The sequence below is a fragment of the Citrus sinensis genome, chromosome 7, assembly GCF_022201045.2.
Source record: "Citrus sinensis cultivar Valencia sweet orange chromosome 7, DVS_A1.0, whole genome shotgun sequence".
Lineage (NCBI taxonomy): Eukaryota > Viridiplantae > Streptophyta > Magnoliopsida > Sapindales > Rutaceae > Citrus > Citrus sinensis.
Genome location: NC_068562.1, coordinates 2,089,165 through 2,113,045, shown reverse-complemented (window position 1 = coordinate 2,113,045; position 23,881 = coordinate 2,089,165). Strand labels below are relative to the sequence as shown.

Here is a 23,881-nt window from a genome sequence, read left to right as displayed (position 1 = left end):
TAACGGGGAAAACAACACGCCTAAATGTCTTGTTATTGAAAGTTAGGAATTTGCTGAATTAAAAAAATCTAGTGCATGACAAAAATCATATTCACCAATGAGCTGTCTGCTTTGTAAGCATCGCATTTTATAAGCATCTTCTTGGACGCCTTAATTTCTTCATATGCGTCATTGCTATTTTTCTATTGATTCTTTCAGATATCTACAAAGCGAAAATATATGCAAAGTCTCCAGCTTCAATGTCCTTGATTCATTCCTTGTATAGTTTTGCTCACTAGTTCGCTTGCCGAAAGTAATGGAGAGTTCATCAAGATATAGCGGGGCTCTTACTCTTCATTCTCATAAATCTGCCCCAATGAAACAAAATAAGAGCGGATATGAACCGTCTGATACGGAGACAGAGTGGCAAGAAAGTCCCTGGCATGATCACAATGCAAAGAACGGAGGAGACCTCGCTGATGATTCTAATTTACCAAGAAACATCTCCACCAGCTTGAGTACTTCTTCTGCGAGACATGCTTTGAAGATTGACAAAGATGACAGATTTGGTTCTCCTCCTAAATTCAGCAGCCCGGCTAGAAGGAGACAGAGCAGCAAGTCTCCTTATAAACCAAGAACTTATTATAGTGTTAGTAACCTTTCTTCTATGCCCAGAAATAATGTTAGTCCTTCCTCAAAATCTGAGCGTCGAAGACATTTATCTCCTTATAAACCAGCTGTTGGTAACACTCTGGATGACGTTCATGAGACGCCAATTAGATTGAGTGAGAAACCAAATTATAATCGTAGAGCAATGACTGCACCAAAACTGAGACCAGTATTAAGAGATAAAGAACAAGAGAACAATCATGCGATTGTAGGGCAGAAAGAGAGGATAACATCTGCATCATCATTGCCAAGGAACCCGATTCGGAGACAGAGAGAAGTAGTTTCAAAATTCGAAGCACCAACAATTGGCGAACTCAATGAAATGGTTGCCAGTGCAAAGATGTTTCAAGGTCCTATAACTACTACTAATGCTGCACTAAGATTTGAAAGCACAGACTCAATTGGGGACATCTTCTTTTCCCGTGATGGTTTTGCAAAGAATGGAGGGGTTCAAGCTGATGTGCATCCAAGGCCAGTGATTTTTCCACAAAGAAACTCTTCTTCTCACCATGAAAGTAGATCAAATAGTGGTCTTGGTATCGATCAAACTCCTCAAAGACCTTCACTGCCAATACCACCTATTACACCTGCCAACTTAATTGTCAGCAGACAGAGTAGTAATGGCAAGTTTAGCTCCGAGGGTAGCAAGACAAGTTATGCTAGTGTTAAATCAAGCACAAGCTCCACAAAGTTTGCAAATAACAGGCGGAAGACTGGCCAAGCGGATGCATGGTTTTCTTGTATGAAGAAAGGGTCGTGCAGAAAATCAAAATCATCTCCTGAGAAGAGGGCATTTGATGAAACTTCATTTATTCAGAAAGCAGTTGTGATTGAAAAGTTGAGACCATTTTGGGCTGACAAGCATCAACCTAGTTCTTTGAATGGATTCATATGCCACAAACATGAAGCTCAGCTTCTCAAGGAACTTGTAAGTTGATTTTTTTCTCTATGCAGAATTAATTTTTTCATTTTTCTGAGTCTCAAGTCATAATAATTTTCATTTAGGTTGTGGATGGAAACTGTCCTCATATCTTGATCAAGGGACAATCTGGTTCTGGTAAAAGAGCACTGGCCATGGCCCTGCTCCACGAAATATATGGTGACGCATGTTGGAATGTATGTTCTTTTCATTAGATGCAGAGACATTAGAGTTTCCAGTTTCCATGCAGTTAAGCTGACCTTGGTACTTTTTTTCTTTCTTTTCTTCTCAGATATCTCATGATTTAAGATACTTCCCAGTTCAGGTATAATTCACTCCCACTTATTTCATGTTCCGTGTATTTCACATAATCAAGAATCTGCCTTGAAAATAAATGCTCGTGGCCTAAGTGTCTAAACATCGAAAATAAAATCTATTTTCAAGCCATGAACGTAAATAATTAATATCACATATATAAATTAATGGAGTTATGAGTACTTGTTATCTTTTTCTTGACAAAGAACCTCAACTGATGCTCGTAACAACTATAGTAGCTTTGGCTACTGAAATCTTGTTTCACATCTTACTCTAACTAAAACCTGGAACTGGATTTTCTGAGTTTCAAAAAGTGGGATATATCAATCATTCTAAAGCAAGGTAGATTGTAGCACTCTGAATCTTTTGTATCAAGGATATACCATTTATTCAATTTTGTTGTCATCTTAAAGAGAATTAATAATCAACATTACAACTATATTTTCATCTCGACAGGAAAAATGGCCAACGCAAGTATTGGTCCCAGTAGCATCCAGTGCTCACCATGTGGAGCTCAACGTTAATTTGCAAGCGAATGCTAAATATGCATTAATGGGTTTAGTCAAAGAAATAAGAGACAACCTTGCTATTACCCCTGAAGTCAGCAATGCAAGTTGCAAGACCGATCATAAAGGTTTGAATTCTTTGGATGCGTTCAGATTCACTTAGTCATTCGCCTGAAACTAAAAAATCTCCATCTAAATTCAGTGATAGTTATTTATGAAGTCGACAAAGCAGCAGAGCACATTCAGTACCTGATAAAATGGATTATGGACGGCTACACAGATTCTTGTAAACTCATACTCTGCTGTGAAGATGATGTAGACATCATAGAATCAGTGAAAACCCACTGCAAAGTTATCAAGGTTGATCCTCCTGTTACCCATGAAGTAAGTGTCTTATTGATTTTATACCGTAGAATTACTTGGATGCATTTAATTGACTATTGGACTAATGGCTATTCTTGAGCTTCAATTTTCCAGATAATGGAAGTTCTTATTCAGATAGCAAGGAAAGAGGACTTTGATCTATCAATGACCTTTGCTGCTAAGATTGCTACCAAAGCGAAGCAGAACCTGAGGAAAGCCATCATGGCTCTAGAAGCCTGCAAAGCACTCAAGTAAGCAATTGAATTTTCAATAAATTTGCAAAGCCCTCTTATGTCTTAACATACACGTAATTTTCGATTTTAATCTTTGCATATAAATTGCAACATTTTTAACAATAACATTATCTGTATTTGAAGCTCACATTACTTTAAAATAAAATAATTTATCAAATATCTTGAACTATTATGACGATTGTTTTTGAAATCACGCCAAAAACAAACTGACCTACGAAGTAAACAGAAAATAAAACTTGTAAATTGTTTAATAGCTGTTCTCACATGAGATGTTGTGATCATGAAGCTATCCTTTTGCCGATGACCAACCAATTCCTCTTGGATGGGAAGAAGTGTTAATAGAATTGGCTGCAGAAATACTGGCTGATCCATCACCTAAGAGGTGGGTATGAATAATGGAAATAATTATTGTTTTTAACTAAGAATTATATTACTTGAATTGCTTGAAAGCAAAACTGGCATGTTAACATATTTGAAATTATCAGACTAGTTATGGTCCGAGGAAAGATTCAGAAGCTTCTTGCGGAGTTTGTTCACCCAAAACTGATTCTCTTGGTGATGCATTATATATAGCTCAGTGCAATTTAGTTAATTATTTAACAATATCTAGTCTTCTGATAGACTTGTGTTCGCAAAAATGCAGAAGCTAGTGGAACAATTCCTTAAGAGCGTTGAGGCTAGCTTGAAAAGGGAAATTTATTACTGGCATGCTTATTACGTAAGTTTACTCACTTGCACTGCATGGTTTGTTGATTGGTCTCCTGGAAAATTAAGGTGAAAATAACTCAAGGTTATCACTGACAGGATAAGAGGCTCCCAGCTGGAACAAGCGCTTTACTGAAACTGGAAGGTAATTCATCATTTATATATAATTTAACCCCCAAGTCTAAGAGGCTAGGAATGTTATGCAAAAGGAAGTTCTTACTTCCAATGATCGGATGTATTATCAGCTAATCAAACACGTCTTTTGCAGAATTTGTGGCCAAATTCATGAGCATATACAGAGACAGTTGCGTTAATCGCCAATTTGTGTAATTTCCAAGGATTTGATTGAAGGCTATATACATGCATCTTCTTACATATCCATATGGGTTGTCGTTAAGTTCATGTCAGTATTTCAAATTTCAACAAAGTAAGACAATTAGAGGCCCTGTGGCGTTCGAGGCTTTACAAAAACTTAAAATTATTAATTATTGCTGAAGGAGTATTGTCATGAGTCAAAAGAGAATTGCAATTTCCAAGCCTCTGAGAAACTTGGGTAAAGAAGGATTGCCTGTAAAAAATGAATGATGATGATGATTCAGCATCGCAAATTTCTTTTTTTGAGAAACAAACGAACCGCCTTGGTTGGGGTTGGAATTGGGAGTTTGGGACCATGGCTGCTACAGCACATGCACGTGGGCCTCCATTTCAGTTTTTGGAGACATGTTGCACCTCCACTTATGGCTTTCTTGCTCCCATGCTCCATGGTCAAAATTGTTTCAAAGCTCGTTAGTTGAAATTAAATGTTATATACATCAAGCCATAGAATTTGCTCAATTTTAGCATCGTGGTATCAAGATATCCATCAAGTATAAAAACATCCTTGTATCAAATATCAATATGCTCAGTCATTTCCCTAGGCTTTAGAAAAATTTATTTGTGTCAAGATAACATTATCCATTGGCTAACAGGTTTTCCTTTTTCCTATTTCTTTCCACGGACAGTTATCAAAAGTCTTCAGCATCCAAAACATAATAACAAACAGTTAAGTATCGACTCATCAGTTTCTTGCAAAACATCAAAGTAAAATCTTCATCCAACTTTTTTGCACAGGGAAGAGTAGCACCGACCAGAGGTCCAAAGATTAGTAATTTCTGCTTTACATACAAGATAAGCAAACAACAAAAGTAAACGCTATATCCCACAAAGGTTCTCATATTTAATAGAGTAATGACAGAGCCACAACCACCCTGTACAAACAAGTGCATACAACATTGTATAAAATGAATATTGTATTTAATAACATGTGATGCACTTCCGTGAACATCCAAAGGTACAACACTCAACAATATACCCATCCAAATCCTCCCCCATCTTTTTGTTAATTATGAAGCTCTCAATCTCTGGGTATACGGCTACTATTTTCAGAAGACTTCTTACCGTACGTCTGTAAAAAGCAGTGACAGTTTTAGAAAGAATAGAGAAATCATCCTAGTTAAATGACCAACAAAAATTACAGCAGTGGCAATTTGCTGAATTATTAAAGAGCTCACCGGCTTTCCACTATTGAAAGGGACATATTTGTACTTGATCATGTGTAAGATTTGGCGCTTCATTGTGAGCACAAATAAAAAAATCCAGTAGCACAACAGTATTGGCCAGAAAACAGGTACATCTAACACAGAGAAGAAGGTCAAGAAAAATGCTACAACAAAAGCCTTCGTGAGGGCATACCTGTCATAAAATTGCGTTATAAATCTGCAAATTAGATGGCTTATCTCAAACCATTAGATATACATAAGAAACAAGCTCTAGATATCTCCCAAATGAAAGTTGAAATACCAGCTCCAATTGACAAGAGGAATTGGGTAAACTAATGCAAACTTACGGAAGAGTGACAGGATCCCTTAACAGTACAGTTCACTTACAAAAGGCTGCTACTCTTTTGAGACTTCAGCTTAGGCACGAGACTAAAGGATCTCACTCAAATCACTCCAAAAGCCTAAAAGTCTAGGGTACATCTGTCATATATAACTATCCACCAGTAGCATGCCATTAGCACATTTATTTCTCTCTCATTTTTTTTAACAACCACTATGACAAATATTTAACCGTAAATGCATTCGCGATAAGTTTTATTGAATTTTGTTGTATCGTAAGCTTTATCCATCACTCAGAAAGTAGCATCTTTTTCTCGATCTATGATGGTAAAACACACAATAATTGAAAGACGTGTACAAGAAAGATAGCATCATTTCCCAGTATATTAAAGCCCAAAAAAAATCACAGCAATTAACAGAAAGCTGAGACCTATAACTACAGAGTGATATAATTAGTTTAGGCAACAAAACTAACTTTCATTTGAGTCCAACCCTACTGCAGTACAAACAGAATTGATAAGATTAAATCTCAAGAAGCGATCCGATTGTTCACCACATCAGGACAAGAAGCAAAAGACAATTATATAAATTGCTTTGCCTGCATGCTAGCTATTGTGCTATTAGAGGCCACCTGGGTAGTGGACCACAGCAGAATAAAAAGCAATCATAATCATTTAGATGGTAGAACCAATTTTACAAAGCAATGGTCTATATCTCTCCCGCTGCACCCAGGGTACGAAGCAATGATAGTCATCTACGTAGAGCAACCAATAATTTGAAGCAATCAAGCAAAAGTCATGCTATCTCGTAGGGACTAACTCATATTAAGCCTATCAAGCCTTGTACCCAGAAAAAAAATAAAAAATAAAAAATTGCCAAGACATGCAATTTGGAGAATTTAACAAACAGAGAAGATAAGAAATTACCAAAACTTAAACTCAGGCAATCGTCGAACGAAAGGCTTGAATTCATCAGAACCCTTTGTAGGCAATGAAGCCGTATTCAGAGCTTCAAGCTCAGGATCAACACTTGGTGACAGAAACCCAATCAAAAGGTTCAATATGTAGATCCCAAGACCATAGGTAACAATATAAAAGCCTTGAACATAGAAAACACGCAGAACATATATAGCTGCCACTGCCAATGTCCCTAACCACCTCTCCATCGTATTAGGGGTAGACTTATCCAAGTAATACTGAAATTTTCTTGAAAAATCGCTTTTCCATTTCATAACAGACGCGGCACCATCACTTCCTAATCCTTCCATGATAATAAAGACTGTTGCTCGTTGCTCGTTGCTCCTTCTGATGTTAAACCTACATGAACCCAAAAAAATGATAAATTAGAATTGGCAGTATAAAAACTAGGGCAAGAAAGAAACACAATAAATCAATAAGGCAATCTTCATCAAGCTAAGGCAAGGAATCAGTAATTTCCTACACTTCCAAGCAATCAAACAGATGATTACCCTAATTTACAAAAACTACAACTGTAAGTCTTTGATGGGAAAGTAAATTACTTTATGGCTTACGAGATGCAATTATTTGAACTCAAGGCAAATTCAAAGCCAATTTAGCTAATTAGCATTAAGAGATAAAAGTGGAAACTTACCAAATGAGTAAGCTAGGGATTCCAATCGAAACTGGGCTATGAAGGAGGTGAAATTACAACTTGGGCCGCTGGGTAGTGGTTTCTGTTACTTTCCTTGTACAAGATGAAGGGGCAATTTAATTTTAATGAATACCTACGAATATCGGATACAGGCATTGAGGCGGCAAGCGGGGAAACGGCTGAAAGTCAATGTCGTTTTTAGGCTCCGTTTGGTACAACTTATTAAATAGAGCTTATAACAGTAGAACTTATAGTAATAAAGTTTATACCAATAGAGTTTTCAGATAAAAAGTCATTGGGTGTTTGGTTGTTAATAAAAAAATACACTTTTGAACCATTAAACTATGTGATATTTTTTATATTATATATTTTTAAAAAAACTTTATAACCTCTACTCTCAAAAGCTCAAATTTTGGGCTTTTGCTAGTAGAGGTAAATTAGCTTATTTAAGCTAAAAAAACTCTACTAAAAAAATAATCAAACACTATAAAAAAATTTAAAAAGTGCTTATACGATTAAATAAGCACTTATGGCTCTTAAATAAGCCATACCAAACAGGCACTTAGTCTTGTAAATGGGACACAGCAAATTATGCCACATTGCTATACGCAATGAGGCATGTTAACTGTAACTGTCATTTCATAAAATTAATAGGTATTTTTCCAGTATGAAATTTTAAAGTGTGAAATGGTCTGAAAGTTTACTCCATCTGCTTGTTCTTCTTCCCTTTTTTTTTTCTTTTTTTGGGCCAAACGTAAATTGTGAGGTAAAAATTTGGGTGTAAAAATCAATGATGAACATATTCTTTAATAGACAAAAACTAATAATTAAAACTTATGTTAAAAAATTTTTTTAGAATAGAATTTGATTCCATTGTTTTATATACTAAATTATTATTAATTCATTTTGGACATGCAAGATACTTTGATTGGTGTTTTGAGTAAATTAATTTAACTAGTTTAAGTAAGGTATTTTTTTGATATTTTAAAGGGATAGAAAGTAAAACTTAATTTTTTTAAAAAAATTTAGCTCTGAAGTGCAAAAAATAATTTTTAAAGTGCAAATAACCTCACTCGTTTATTACTTGGTGAAGCTTATTCTATATACAAGGATTAATTTTGGATTAATCTCGTGAATTGACTATTTTCAAATTATCCATTTGCATTTTAAAAATCTCAATTTATTCTCTTTTTTTAGTTAAGAAGTAAAATAGTAGTAGTAGTAGTAGTAGTAGTAGTAATAAAAAAATCATAAACTCACCCCTATTTTTTTAACTTTCTCTTATTTTTTTAAATAAACATAGATGTAATTTGAGACTTTCAAAATTAAGAGGAGTAATTTGAATATTAAAAATAATCTGAAATTTATGGTAGATATAAAGATGTTATAATTCCAAATGGCGCCATAAGGCATCAACCCTTCTTCTCTGCATTTGAATGCACTCTGATCTATTTTCTTTAAAAAAATTTAAAAAAAAAAATTGTATATATTTTTCAAGTGCCATTGATACAGTGTATTTATGCGCCGTGCTGGACAAAAGGACATCCACTCTGGGTCTCTTTACTTTATATCTCTTTACTTAGGATCTCTCTAAGTTACATTCATGTACCTTACAACCCTCTCACATGAATAGTGAGTGAACCCACATCATTCACTATTCATGTGAGAGAGGTGTAAGGTACATGCATGTAACTTAGCATTAGCCATTTACTTAAGGCAAAGGAAGGGTCTGAAACGAGGGCACAGAATCCCACGTGTATGCCTTAAAAATAAAGTAAGGTCCCAAAGGTTCAAACGATGACAAAAGAAACTTGGGCAAATTATTCCACTTCTCCTCTTCTCATTTTATTTGAGCTCAATTATATATGGATTCATTATGCTAGTGGTGAATAGTAGTAATGTTCGTCCTTCAAAAAGCACTTGTCTAGTGGACTCAAATCATCAGTCAATCTAAAGTTATTGAAATATATGCTAAAGGTAAGAGGAATAAATTATATCATGTGAAAGTGAATTAACTTTAACAAAAACTCGTTACTTTTTTACACTTTAAAGACTATTCTTATAATTGTGCTAGGAAAAAGTTTGCATATGACTCGTTAACACGATATCAATCAACACGATGAAAATAATTGTTGAATCGACTTTCAATAAATTGGGTCGATGATGGGTTAACCTATTAAAATTCATTTCATAATAGGTCGGATTCATGTTTAAGATCAAAAATCCATTTTATCCATTACCCATTAACATTTAATATGAAGAATTTAATAAATTTTATAACTTAAATTATAAATTTTTAAGTAAAAATAAATTGATTACTTAAGTAAAGTTATGACAAACTCTAAAATTCCTAAATATCTATTGTAAAATGTGTAGCCATCACTTTACATTTGCATCTCCTTACGTAATAAAATTCTCTTTCTATAAATTTATTTTTTTCTAAGATTTTAATCATTGATATCGATGCCTAGAACTAAACAGTTTTTTTTTTTAATCTTATTTGATGGTGTTAAACATGAAACATATTAATATTTTCTTTTGTTTGGTTTAACATTCTCAAAGTGCTTTGTTTTATAAATTGCTATTTTTGTTTTAAACAAAAGATAGGATACCAAAAATAGTGAGTTAAATGTATCAGCCCAGATTTTTATTTTTCGGCCTAATAAGTTAATGAGTGAATTCAGATGTATGTAATTTAACACGACATAAAACTGCTTAGACATGATTCATTAGCGGACCTACTTGTGATAGTCCTAAAAAAAAAGATTTTAAGAACATCAACAACGAATTCAGAACATGATTGCTTGCTCATGAATTGATGCAAAGCAAGAAATTGAAGAAATCCTAATTATATTTAAATGTATAACATTTAGAAATATTTTAATTAATTTGTATTATAGTTTAATTTGGTTTCCTATTTAGAGTCTTATTGTTTAGGTATTGCTTATTTGGGTAATATTCCTAATTTAGGCATAAGTTTTATTAAAATAGGTTTTCTAATCATATTAGGATAAGTCTTACTTAGTATAAATAAGTGTCTTTTGTAACTTTTACAAGCAGAGAATTTTGAGTTCAATAATATTTCAATTTTCAAATCTCTTTGTGAGTATTTGAACAGTTAATTCTTGGTATTCTATGGAATCAACGAGTCTTAACCCCTAAATTCACGGTATTCTTTTGAATCAACGTGAATTTAGTTGTTCTTTTGTTCCGGTATTCTCTAGAATCAACGAAATATTTTGAACATTAAACTTCCGCTGCATCATGAATGCTTTTTTAAAAGGCATATTCTCAAAGATAATTCCTTATGTCATTGTGTTTAGCTAGAGAGTGGTTCTCAAATTGTCAAGAAAATGATCACCATTTGTTTGTAAAATTTTCGATATCGTCATATATCTCAATTTTCATAACTGGTTGTTTCAAGAACACCCATGAATTATCCAAAAGAATTTTAATTTCTCCAAATTCAACCACAATTTTTCCGACTATCATCCAGTCGATTGCAATTTGCAAATGGCATAATGCTCTTTTGAAAATTATGATAGCCACTCATACATTCAATTCAAGATAGAATATAATGAAACCTCAGATGCTGTGGTTCGAATCTGCCGGCTCGTTTTAGGAGCGACATTAGTGCATTACATGCTATGCATTAATTAGTGAATAATTCTTACATTCAATGTCGAATTTGCGTTTAATTTTTTAGACATTTTGAGAATAGTTTGCTGACTGGTGTTTGGATGATATGGTAAAAATTGAAACATATAGTGGAAAAAAGTAATTATAAGAAAATTTTGGCAGTAAAGTAATAACTAATTATACAGTCATAACTATTGTGTATAAAGTGGTAGCAATTATAGATAATTATGTATGTCCTATAATATTTTTATCTAATTAATCTTTTCATGCCATATCATTTTATACGTACTTAATATATGTTTATTTGCCGTGAGTGTTTGTAATAATATGATTACTATGTTATTATTTGAAGTATCATTTCTTCTTTTGTAAAAAATAAGGGCGTAAGTAAAGTTCAAATTGATTTTTTAATATCTTATCTTCCAATCTTTCCTCAAGATTCGAATTCAAATAATCAACCAAACAAACCTACATAAAAACCACTAGGTGACACCTTTGAAAGATATTTGAAGGATTATTTGATCGAGAACAATCTACTTTTCATGCGGACCACTCGATAGAATATAACACAAGCAATGATTTTATATGGTGTTACTACTTGGACGTTTTTGACTGAGCGGTGAAACAAAGCTCATTTGTAAGAGTTCTTACTCAATGATTGGAGACTCAATTTATCTGATTCCCTATATTTGTCGATAAAGGTAATGGTTCGACTATGTTAAAGCCACTTTAAAACAAATCATTTTTTCATAACCATACGATTAAAGTTATAACGAGTTTTTTATTATTATTTTTAATTATTTATCACTTTGCGTGTATGTTTATAATTCGTACTTTATCTTAAAGTAGCTCTAAGATAGCCATGACCCAAAGATAAATATATTTTTTGCAAATTAAGCAATCGAAAAATAAAAAAAATAAAGTACAGAGTTTTGAAGAAGTGAATTGGTTTGAAATAAGTATAAAAACAAAAAAATTGTATTGGTCCTCAGAAAGGACAGCAGTTGCACTTGTAATTTTACTACAAATGACGAGAATAAAGAGGATAAAAAGAAATCAATCAGGTTCTCACGCACCATCAACATACAGAACCGTCGGATATCGTTCATTTAAATCCAACGGGCAAATATCAAATAAAACAAATAGGAGAGATAGAAAGAGAAAAAGAATAGCGCCTTCTCGCAATTGCTCTCTTTTCATTTCCCCAAATGGGCAGAACAGCATAGAGGTCTCAGCTTCACAGTGTTTCTCCATCGGTGTGTAATATTGGGTCACGCGAGAGCGAGAAAGCTCTTAGGCCCTCTCCTATCCGGTCCCCGAAACAAAGGCAAGGCAGCGGCTTGCTAAATACATATCAAGTGGAAGTGCGTTTGTCATTGCCAACTGTGAATGTAAGTTTCGCGATCATCTTCTACTCCTAGTTATGAAGCTCAGAATGTCATTGGAAGCTTACGTTGTGTTGCAATCTTTTTTCCTCAGTTTCCTCTTGTTTATCATCGCCTTGTTGTAAGATTGATTTGTTTTCTTCTTTTTTTTTCCTTTAATTTTCTTTTCATGTAAAAAGAAAAAAAGAAAAAAAGCATTACTTTACTTGCTGCTGCTTAATTACCATTTTAATTACGTGCTTAGTTTCTTTTGGTCAGACAATATCAGTCTATTATAATTTTTGCTGATTGTTTTTTGACAATTCGTTAGGAAAACTTTGTCAAATATATTTGTGGGCTTGTGCATGGTTACGCTTAATTACGCTGCTTTTATGATTTTGAAAAAAAAAAAATCCTGCAAGACTGTGTATACTAAGGTTTTTGTTTGTGTTAATTTTCATTCTTTCTGGTTGGATTTTCTCAAATATATTATTCGAGTTTACCTGGCTTTTTCGTCTAACATTTTTTTTTTCACTTTTTTTCCCCTGTTAAGCTTGTATGATTTGTACGAAATGAGTAACCATCTTGGAACCGCCGGCAGCAATAACTCAGGAGGCCCTCCAGTGGCTCTTAACGAAAGGATACTTTCTTCAATGTCGCACAGATCAGTTGCAGCTCATCCATGGCATGACTTGGAAATTGGTTAATTTTTTATTATTATTATTAGTATTTTATAGAATAAAATTTGTATCCACAAACAATTTTCTATTAGTGCTACTTTCTTTTTTGCATTAGCCTTTACGTGGCTCGGAGTTGTATCAAGGTCTTGCTTGAACTATCAATCATTTCTCATGGTGAATACAGCATAGATCGTGGACTGACCATGCTTTATGTTCTGATCTTTGCAGGACCAGGCGCACCGGCAGTTTGCAACTGTGTAAGTTTTATTTTCTTTCGCACCAGTTGCTAATTATAATTCGCTTTTTGGGCCTGAGAGTCATCCTCCACAAAAATATGGTATCCCATTGGTTTTCATTTAACGTCCATAATATTTGCACATAAGGATCTTCATGTAGGAGAGAAAAACGAAAGTTGAGAGCCTTATTGTGTATAGATTATGTGGAAGGGAAAGCTAATAACAAAATTGAATCACTCGTGGAAAAAATACAGGGGTATGTAGGGAGTTATATCCCCCAATACTGTCACCTATGGCGGATACTGATTGATAAGTTCAGTGTTTCATAAGTCGCTTCTGTTAAAGATAACAAAAATCATTCTTGCACATATCATAGTGTAAATCTCTGCGGCAGGTGGTGGAAATTGGGAAGGGCGGCAAGGTGAAGTATGAGCTTGACAAGGCTAGCGGTCTTATCAAAGTGAGACTCTTCTTTTTCCTGTCTTAAACCTGCCTTGAACTCCAAAATAGTTAATATGCTGCTATTGAAAATTCAAATACGTTCCTTCTAGTGACAAGCTTCTTAGTTTTATGATTCAGATTTATTAAGTGAAGAAGCTGTAACGAATTATAAGCACAGCAGTTCTAATTAAAGCCTCAGAAGATCATGATGCTGTTGTTTCTAAATTAGTAAATGCTCAATAAATTTTGGGCACCAAAAGTGTGTAAAGAAATGTTTTTGTCTGTCATGTAACAACTTTTTCCTAATAAACAATGTTGTAAATTTTCTATGTAGATCTCTTTAACGAGGTTACGCATTTTTAACCTTTATTTTTGCAAATAATATATTGGTGAATGGACATATTGAGATCATAGAAATCGCAGTTAAATAGTGAAATGATAGCTTGTCGTGTATTGAATTTTGTCAGTTACATAATTGCTATGGAAGTTTATACTATGATTCCCATGATATATATCACACTTCATATAGTTCCTTTTTTCATGGATTACTAATTTGCTGGTTTTATTTACTAATTTACTGGTTTTATTATGTTACCATATGAATCTTTTTGCATGAAGTAACAAATAGTTGGGAGTTCTTAATAATAGGTAGATCGTGTTCTCTACTCATCTGTGGTCTATCCACACAACTATGGCTTCATCCCGCGCACTATTTGCGAGGATAGTGACCCAATGGATGTTCTGGTACTCATGCAGGTAGCATCTATTTTACTTTTCAGTGAGTTAGGATGAAGATAACAAAAGATTTTCAAATTTAAATTTTTGAATGTTCTCTTGCATAGGAGCCTGTTCTTCCTGGTTCATTCCTTCGTTTTCGTGCTATTGGATTAATGCCCATGATTGATCAGGTAACTGTTTTCATTTCCATTCTAACTTTTCAATCTCTTTAGTGGTTTTGAGTTGAAACATCGAAACATCATTGATGAACAGTCGGGTTAACAAAAGAATTTGGTATCCAAGGATGTGTAATAAAAAACAAGTTCTCATGCTGCATTTGATACTGGTGCTCTGCCTTGGGATCATTCATTTTAAGTCGGTTTAGCGAGAAACTTGTATTAGAATGCTTTGTTTCACTTGGTTCAAGTTGAAGTAAACAAAAATGTGGTATTAATTAAAAGAAGAAAGATATGGATTATAAATTGAAGACCCTAGATTTATGCATCTGATTAGGAAGAAACTTGTTGCAGGGTGAAAAGGATGACAAGATTATAGCTGTATGTGCTGATGACCCCGAGTTTCGCCATTACAAGGATATCAAGGAGCTTCCGCCACATCGTCTGGCTGAAATACGCCGCTTCTTTGAGGACTGTATCCACTCATTTGTATTTATCATTCTCTCATATAGTCTCATTGATTACTTGAGTCAGCACTCAGCGGTCAGCACCACTCCCAATATGCATAAGTTGCATTGCATTAGCATCAACTGATAACTTAAGAGTTGCATTGCAGTAGCATCGACTGATAACATAGAGTTGCATTGCTTTAGCATCAACTGATAACATGATTGAAAGCATGTACATCTGCTCGTCCGATCTAAAATATATACTCCATACATTTGTAATATCCTTCATTCATCATGAATAAAAAGACAAGAAGAACGAGAATAAGAAAGTTGACGTGGAGGACTTCCTACCAGCTGAGGCTGCCATTGAAGCAATCAAGTATTCAATGTAAGCTTTCTGAGTCCCGTAAACAACTGAACTTGATTGGTTTCAATTGTTCTGTTTAGCCCATTATCAATGCTTCTTTTCAAGTCGTCTCTCTTATGTGGGGGGTTTTCTGTTGCAGGGATCTGTATGCATCCTACATTGTTGAAAGCCTGAGGCAGTAAACTTCAGCAACAAAAAGGCAGTGACTTGTTTAGAATTTCTGTTAGCTACGACAATGGTGGTGAATGTCTGTGACTGTTTATGTAATATATTAACAAGGCTAGACTGTTGGCCACAATGTCACTTCACAATGTGTGTAAAAAGACTCCCTACTTTATGAACTTGTTATTAGGTATCTCGGCGTGGACAGCACCTATGTTGCACTCTTTCAAGTCGTCTGCTTCTTGTAATAAAATTATAAAAATAACAATAACAATAACAATAGAGCCACAAACAATTTTGTACAAGTTAATGTGTATAAACTAATGTAGACTAAAAAAATTGTCTGAAAAGTGATAACATTTTATTTTAATTATGCGGGTTTATGATGGTTTTATAAAATTAATCTTTTCACGTCATGGTAATTTGTATACACTTATTTAAATGAACTAGTTGCGGTTCTATCATTATTCAATAAAAATAATATTTCCAGTTTCAGTAGCTGCTATAATATTAAATATAAAATTTCTTTCTGAGAATAAATTAAAAATCAAAATTAAGTTTTCTTATAGAATAAACTGAAAGGGGAAAACATTGCTTAAGTGTTCAAATCGGCAACACGTGTCAGAAATCTGATTAGCGAACTTGAAGAAATGTAGGAAAAGTAATGTAGCTGTAGAGAACAAGTCGCTACCGACCAAACACAACTGTGACTGACTGACTGCAAATTGCAAATAGAAAGAGTTGCACGCTTCGCTCGGCCCTTTCATTTCTTCTGTTAAATCGAAGATCTTTGAATTTGATTCTGAGCTGACAGCGATGGGAACGCTGGGGAAAGCAATATACAGCGTTGGATTCTGGATCCGTGAAACCGGTCAAGCCCTTGATCGTCTCGGTTGCCGCCTCCAAGGCAACTACTACTTCCAAGAACAGCGTACGTCTCTAATTATCCTTTTAAAATATTTATATTTTGATCATTTTTCGCTCTTTTTTTTTCTAATAATAATTCGATGACCTCTAGTCTTCAGTCTTGAATGTTCTAACTTGATCAATTAAATAAACATTTGTCTGATTTTCAATTCTTAATGTTAACCAGCTAATTCCAGGTTCTGTTTGGGGCATGAGTAATGTGATTGTATTTTTTATTTCGTTGTTGCTGTTGTGGCTTTAGATTGGGTATGAATGACCATTTTCCTTTACAGATAGTTGGGTATCTTTGGTAGCTCAGAAGCACTTTCATCAAATTATATGTTCAACGTTCAATGTAGCTTAGAAACATATGCTCCTGCATAGCTATTAGGATGGTTTTATAATCGGAAGTGATTGAGATTTTAGTGAAATGACTTACGTTAGGGGTCTAATGTAACTCTGCTTTTCACATAATTTTATGACCAACAGATGTTTATGCCAATGTAGGATGGTCGAATTATGCAGTACTGAATCTCTTGCTCTGTTTAGTCTCTATTAATGATGCTGTGTACTGTTTAGAGTAGTGGTATGCTCTTGTTTGCTTCTGTGTCTAAATTTTTCCTTAAAAACTACCTTCCCTTTGTCCCAGATTCTCTCTCTGCACAATGTTTCATTTTCACTCTTTTGGTCTTACAAGCTGGCATAACTGTTTTGTTTATGCACCATATTAATGCCATAAATCTTCTTATGCTTATCCAAGCAAAACATTCTTCATTCTTTATTGGAAGTCTTGCATATTTGTCTTACTGTTGGAGAATTCTCCTGACACTCTGGATTTATTTTATGATATATCATTCTTTCAACTGATCTTAATCTTGGTTATAAAGTCTCCAGGCATCGAACACTCATGAACATTTTTGACAAAGCTCCTGTTGTTAACAAGGATGTATTTTTGGCTCCTAGTGCATCTATCATTGGTGATGTTCAGGTGGGCCGAGGTTCTTCCATTTGGTATGGATGTGTTTTGAGAGGTAAGATGAAATATTTTGCCCCCCAGTATGTTTGTAATTCTGAAATTCCATTTTACCTCTCCTTTTGAGATCTCAATAATTGGTCTACAAGACACTGATTTCTGAACTACTTTAATTATTTCAGTAAAATGTTGATAGTCTAGTGTTCTTTACGACCATACTGTAAAATATGAGCATAATGGTGTAAGTGAACTCAATTATTTATTTATTATGTCAGTTAGTATTTGATTTTCTCTAGAGTTTGTTACTGCTGAGCTGTTAGTTATCTCTTTTTCTCTGTGCGAGCGTGTGACCACTGCCACCTAGTAGATGTTGGTAGTTTTTGTTTGATTAGGGCTTCCTGTCTGCAGGTGATGTTAACAGCATCAGCATTGGATCAGGAACCAATATACAAGACAATTCCCTTGTTCATGTGGCAAAATCAAATTTAGCTGGGAAGGTTTTACCTACTATCATTGGAGATAATGTTACTGTTGGTGGGTGATGTACAGCGATCTTTGAAACGGAAAAGTGATACTGGGGTTGGATTTTATTTAAATGTCTTGAATTATGATTATCATTTAAATGGACAGGTCACAGTGCTGTCTTGCATGGATGTACTGTTGAGGATGAGGCTTTTGTTGGTATGGGTGCTACTTTGCTGGATGGTGTTTATGTTGAGAAACATGCTATGGTTGCTGCTGGAGCTCTTGTAAGGCAGAACACAAAGATTCCATGTGGGGAGGTCTGTGGGTGATCAATATCTATATAGCTTTTTGTATTTTTATTAATGGTATTTAAAGGTTTGAAGATATTTTGTATAAGAATTATTTAGAATATACTGCAGCTGTGCAGCAGCAGCTCCATTAACCTTAGGCTATTTGATCACTTTTGGGCAAGTAGTGAATCTCAAAATTATCACTTCAGTGGTGGGGGATGTATATCCTGGTGTCTTGTTCCCCCTTTCTTGTCCTCTCCCTTTTCCGATTGTGCTTTTTCATTGACCATATTGCTGGCTTGTGGTCTTAAGGAACGAATGTCATGCGCCTCATGAATTTTTTGGGGCCAGATATGGGCTGGGCGAAACTGGAGGTAGTAGTCATCTCTACTCTCACCTTCTATCTCCCGGTCATTGTTGATGAAAAATTGTGATGGAAAGTGGTGTCGTGTCCAGATCTATGATTGTTGAGCCCTATAGATCATAGACAGTTATTTTCCTTTAGTCTAGTTTAGTCATTGGCCAGACTTGATGATAGATTTCAATTTAGTTATAACTCTGATGACAGAAACTTCCCAATCTGCTTAAGCAGTGCCTCTTTAATTTTATTGGTTTCCACTATCATGTAATAATCTAAACATTCAAGTTGAGATAGTAGCTTCAACCTAGCTGGATGACTGTAGCAGGGTTTGGCCACAATTAACTCCTTACTGAACTTTGCTTTATTTATTTCCTGATGTCTCCTGAATTAAAGATCTTAAAATCCATTTATTATTCTGATTACAGGTTTGGGGAGGTAATCCAGCTAGGTTCCTCAGAAAGCTCACAGAAGAAGAGATGGCCTTTATTTCCCAGTCAGCCATAAATTATTCCAATTTGGCACGGGTTCACGCAGCTGAAAATGCGAAGAGCTTTGACGAAATTGAGTTTGAGAAGCTGCTTCGCAAGAAATTTGCTCGTCGTGATGAGGAGTATGATTCAATGCTTGGTGTTGTTCGCGAAACCCCTGCTGAGCTCATACTTCCTGATAACGTGATGCAAGATAAAGTGCCAAAAACAGCTTGAGTGTGATTAATCCAGGATAGGCTTCTCCTCTTGAGATTCAATATCACCGGAGTACCAGATATATTGTTTATTTGCGGGATTAGTAGGAAATGGGTGCTTTTCAATTTCAATAATTTTTGGAGACCGCGCAAAATGCTAAGGTCAAATCATGGTGCAGGTTTCAGGCATATAGCTGTGCTCATCCACTTTGGTTTTAAAGAGATTTTTTTTTTTTAAATGCTTTTCTATGAAAACTTCCAAAACGAAAAACATGTTTGGATGTTTTTGATCATCCAGGAATTGTACTTTTAGGGCACGATTACGTGTCATTTTTTTTTTTACCAGAAATAAAGAATGTGGATTCAGGCAGGCGGCGGTGCATGATATATGTTGCAGTTGCACTATTCTGGATGCATCTTATTTGAATATGTTTCACATATTGGTTGGGTCTGGCAATGGAAACCCAGAACTGGTAGCACTGCCACTCTATATTCAAAGTGGATATCGACATGGGATAATTATTGTTGGCGGAAAGAAAAAACACGCAAGAAAGAATTCAGAATCAGACCATCTTTTGAGAAAATAATAATAATAAAAAATGTTTGTTTTTTTGAGAATAATAAAAAATGTTTGTTGCATGGTCCATTTTGGTAGATTGCATTTTATGTATTCCTATGACTCTTGTTATTTAGAATTTTCTGTTCGTTTCCTATGACTATCTGGGTTATTTATTTCATTTTCCTTTTTTAAAAAAAAAATTTCAGGCTGAATCTGGAAAACTTTTGGAAACGATAATTGCCTGACAGTTGGTGAGGCGTCGTCAACCCCAAACATTACCAGTCATAATTTAAATAAAATGAATGATTGATTCAGCATCATTGCTAATGTTTCTTTCTTTCTTCTTAATCAATTTTTGGAATTCATAATCATGTCAAAAGTTGAATTCTTAAAACTAACGGTACGTGAAAATCTATGGGAAATTTATATAACTAGCTCGGATATTTCAAATTGGCCCCTCAATTTTTTTCTATTATAACTAACTAGCCAACTAACTTTTAGTTTTTTATGCGAAGATACTCTTACCACTCTCAACAAATCATTAAATTTGATATTTGATATTTTAAATGTCATTCTCTAGTTTATTCAAAACAAATAATTAAACAAAATAATGTTATTCGATCAGTAATTATAAAAATTAAAATTAAAATAAGAATCAGCCCAGGCATCTTACATTTCACCGTGACTGGTGGTGAAGTTTTGGTTGGTGCTGTTGAGCCATCTGTATTGTATTATTATTATTATGAAATGGGCAACTTATGGATGAGAAGAATATGCTCTCCCACTCATCAACTGGGATGTAGGGGCCCAATTTTTTGTACTATTTTGCTCCTTTCACAGTTTTACTGACCAATTCTTTCGACACTGTGTTTAGGAAAATAAAACATCACGTTACATTATTTCAACTTGGACTTGGTGTGTGCACATATATATATATATATAATTCAGATACTTGTACACTACTCAAATTGTTATTTAATATTATTATTCAACATATATCATTTTGGTCTGCTTCTAATTTTCTAAACCCACCAAATACGTGCTTCCCATTATCCATTTCTATGCCAACCAAACTGCACGAATAATCATAATTAATAATAATAATAATAATACAGGCAGATCACAGATGCAGGATTCATTCAATTTCAATCATGCGCATTTTTATCTTCATTTTTTCAATTTGTTTTGTCGAATGATTGTTAATTTCTTTCAAAATTCAAAACTACAGAAAGGAATAAACCTAGCTGTGGTATTGTCTGTCCACAAGAGTGATAATAATAGCTTCGGTGACTTGTTTTATCAATTGGGATCGACCCTACAACGCGATCAAATCAATCAATCATAACTCATCACACCGCGACGGTGTGTCTGTTGCTGTAAATCATCATCACCGAGTTGAATTTAATTAAATCTTGAGGCACAGGTACACCGTGCATGTGATCGTATCCCTCACCGGCTCATCCTCGCTTGTATTCGTTGGATTATCATACGTCAACTTTATAATAATATAACGTGTATTGATTACGAATGATGGTGTATTTGAGGTCTGCAAGAAGCTAAGCTTAGCTAGCTACTGACACAAAGTGGCGAACATTACGGTCCCACGATTCCAGGAAGCATCAACTTTTCTGCAATTTGGCTAAAAGGGGCTTCAATAATTACAACCTTCCCCGGAAATTTTACAAAAATGACAGCAAAAATGCAGCACCCAGTCCAGAGAGGCGCAACGCAAGCAGCCGCACCAATGAGAAAATGTTTTCTCATGTGAGATTGAAAGTACCTATCGCTATCACGTTGGATGCAGAGGAAAAAAAAGATGAGTCTCCGTAAAAGTTCGGAAACATTTTGAATCTTGGCTTTCTTTAATACTTGTTACGGCAAAGTTGCTTTGAATTTTATGCTACCTCAGTAGTCAGTTCTATTATCTACCTATCGGAAAACACGGAGAAGTACTTTATAATTTATTTCATATTTGCCTGTACCGAGGACAAGTAATCAAAAGAAGATAGTGTTTGTTCAAAAAAAAATTATATTGTTGGATTCCAAGAACCTAGTTTTCTACTTTCTACTGTTTTGTCTCTGTGTTTTTTACTATTTATAGTACAACATAATTACTTAACCGAGCATTAAATTTAGAAATCTGCCCTCACTTATACAGAATTTAACCTCATTCAAAAATAAGAAACCCCACAAAACTCGAAAGACAAAAAAAAGCATTTGTCATTTTATTTATTATGTTATTACATATAATGAAAATGGGTTAGTAAATTTTAACGCAAGACTATTATTTCTACCTACTAGTTCACGAATCATGTGGGTGAATGTGTTTGGTAGTCAAATTCTTGATATTTTTAAGGATATTTTTAATTATCAGACACACACACACACACACTCACAAACATAAACATATTATAATATTATATATGTAGTCAAATCTCTTTGAATGGTTTATAAAAATGTTTAGTGTCGAGTGTATGTTGTATTCCATCTTTGGAAAAAGAAAAAAAAAACAAAAAAAAAAGGGAACAAGAATCTTTGAGCTGTCGTTTTGAAGAAGAAGCTTGTTGGTAGATAAAATAATAAGAGTGACGATAAATGATAAAATCCATTGATATAGATTATTACTGTTGGTGTTCTTTTATCCAGAAACAACTGGGATTGTATCAATTAATTAAGTGAAAGATAGTAAATCAGTTATAATGGGAAGGACAAGGACAAGGACAAGGGACCATGGAATAGGACATTTTGAAGAACAACTGGACCACTAGCTAGAAAATTGATTTGTGAGGGTTGCAGCTTGCATGGCCATGAAAGTCCACGTTGACAGGCATTACGGGCTGTATAAGGTTCACGTTGCAACTTCGCGGTGCAATCACAAGTCCTTCTCACACGCAGAATGCAGAGTCAGACTGAAAGTGAAAGATATATCATTCGTATTATATATACATCCTCCTCGTTGTCTTTGTACAGCAGCAGGTTACAGGTTGATGTTCTGTTATATGTTGTTGGTGCAAGCGTCGAAGTGGGTCTTCCTCATTTTCATTTTCAATGCCAATCCTTAAATCAATTAATACCGTTTGCTGTCTGCAGCTGCCTTTTGATCATTGGTTTTGTTTCTTGGATTGATTGTATGTGAGTTTATAACATTGAAATCTGATTTAAAGTGCACGTTATGTTGTCCAACGGAATGCGTGTTCAAGATTCTAATTAGTATAACTGTTAACTTGTAGACCTCACAATTCAGGCAATGAAATCTTGACACTTACTCTACCACACTTGATATCGTACACGACGACACACATAAGAGACATGACCAGCTGCTACCACCGGCCCTTTGATGTATACTTTCTGGCTTTAATGCAATTTCAATCACTTTCCTTATACTGTTGTTAGTTTAAATATGCTTTTCAACATTAATAATACGTAATACCCATTTATTTTCCATTGCCAAATTAAATGATCGTTTGCTATTTCAATAGCATAACTACCAATTTAACTAAGTTAGTACATTTTCAAGAACAAGAACTTTATTTAGTGATATTTATTACTATTGTAAATATATTATTTTATTTTACTTTTACAGCGTGATAATATTTTAATGTTAGTTGAACCGGGGTGCATCCATTGAGTATCAAACCGGATCGGATCGAAATAGACAAGGATCCACCGGTAAAATCGGGAGTAAATAAATTAATATTGGAATTAAAAAAAAAAGGATGTACAGTTATGTTTATCATGCAAAACATAATTGGATGTACGGTTACGTTTAAGACTTGGAAATTAACATTAATTTTTTTTTTTAATTCTATCTTTGCTTTTGCAAGCATGCAGTGTGGGGGCATCAATAAAGAATGGAAAGAAATTAAAATTTCATTAATAATTAATGGGTAAAAGTTTATTTAGTCCCTATATTTTAAGATTATTATTTATTTAGTTCTTGTATTTTTTAAAATATCTCGAAACATCGTTGCTGTTAAAGTATTGATACCCCTACCGTTACTTTTTATTTCTTTTGATTTACTTTTACAATACTACCCTTTTATAATAATTTTTTTGTTTGGACATTAATAATAATAAAATAATTAAATTAGTAATTTAACCCTAAAAAAATTATATTAATTTTTTTGCAAGCATCATTTGCACACTTGATAGTTTGCATATAATTTTTGATAATTTAAAATTAATATAAAATTTTCATTTTCTTTAGGGTTAAATT

The 23,881-nt window shown here is 34.2% G+C and overlaps 4 protein-coding genes across 7 annotated transcripts; 3 read left to right on the top strand and 1 right to left on the bottom strand.

Annotated features, from left to right (window-relative positions):
* The first annotated feature begins 28 nt into the window (after positions 1–28).
* On the top strand, positions 29–4,605 carry LOC102609520 (uncharacterized). Its single transcript, XM_015525695.3, has 11 exons — positions 29–1,576; positions 1,654–1,764; positions 1,860–1,892; positions 2,339–2,516; positions 2,591–2,772; positions 2,866–3,002; positions 3,292–3,387; positions 3,491–3,560; positions 3,649–3,723; positions 3,810–3,855; positions 3,979–4,605. The coding sequence occupies exons 1-11, from the start codon at positions 296–298 to the stop codon at positions 4,038–4,040; spliced, it is 2,271 nt and encodes a 756-aa protein (XP_015381181.1). The 5' UTR covers positions 29–295; the 3' UTR covers positions 4,041–4,605.
* Positions 4,606–4,787: 182 nt separating this feature from the next.
* On the bottom strand, positions 4,788–7,390 carry LOC102609801 (protein RER1B). 3 transcript variants are annotated; one of them, XM_006466758.3, is made up of 4 exons: positions 7,107–7,390; positions 6,514–6,903; positions 5,261–5,441; positions 4,788–5,154 (listed from the first exon to the last, which is right to left on the bottom strand). In XM_006466758.3, the coding sequence occupies exons 2-4, from the start codon at positions 6,852–6,854 to the stop codon at positions 5,104–5,106; spliced, it is 573 nt and encodes a 190-aa protein (XP_006466821.1). In that variant the 5' UTR covers positions 6,855–6,903; positions 7,107–7,390; the 3' UTR covers positions 4,788–5,103. The 3 variants fall into 3 exon arrangements, with proteins under 3 accessions (XP_006466821.1, XP_006466820.1, XP_006466822.1); XM_006466757.4 differs by having other exon boundaries at positions 7,199–7,390; XM_006466759.4 differs by having other exon boundaries at positions 7,056–7,197.
* A 4,606-nt stretch (positions 7,391–11,996) lies between these two features.
* LOC102610517 (soluble inorganic pyrophosphatase) lies at positions 11,997–15,622 on the top strand. Of its 2 annotated transcripts, none has more exons than XM_006466761.4 (9): positions 11,997–12,343; positions 12,755–12,903; positions 13,110–13,138; positions 13,512–13,577; positions 14,207–14,314; positions 14,401–14,466; positions 14,806–14,926; positions 15,207–15,288; positions 15,407–15,622. In XM_006466761.4, exons 1-9 carry the CDS (start codon positions 12,261–12,263, stop codon positions 15,447–15,449), a joined length of 747 nt encoding a protein of 248 aa, XP_006466824.1. In that variant the 5' UTR covers positions 11,997–12,260; the 3' UTR covers positions 15,450–15,622. The 2 variants fall into 2 exon arrangements, with proteins under 2 accessions (XP_006466824.1, XP_006466825.1); XM_006466762.3 differs by having other exon boundaries at positions 12,000–12,228.
* A 486-nt stretch (positions 15,623–16,108) lies between these two features.
* Positions 16,109–19,476, top strand: LOC102611246 (gamma carbonic anhydrase 1, mitochondrial). Its single transcript, XM_006466763.4, has 5 exons — positions 16,109–16,360; positions 17,223–17,366; positions 17,717–17,842; positions 17,939–18,090; positions 18,850–19,476. Exons 1-5 carry the CDS (start codon positions 16,246–16,248, stop codon positions 19,126–19,128), a joined length of 816 nt encoding a protein of 271 aa, XP_006466826.1. The 5' UTR covers positions 16,109–16,245; the 3' UTR covers positions 19,129–19,476.
* Positions 19,477–23,881: the final 4,405 nt, after the last annotated feature.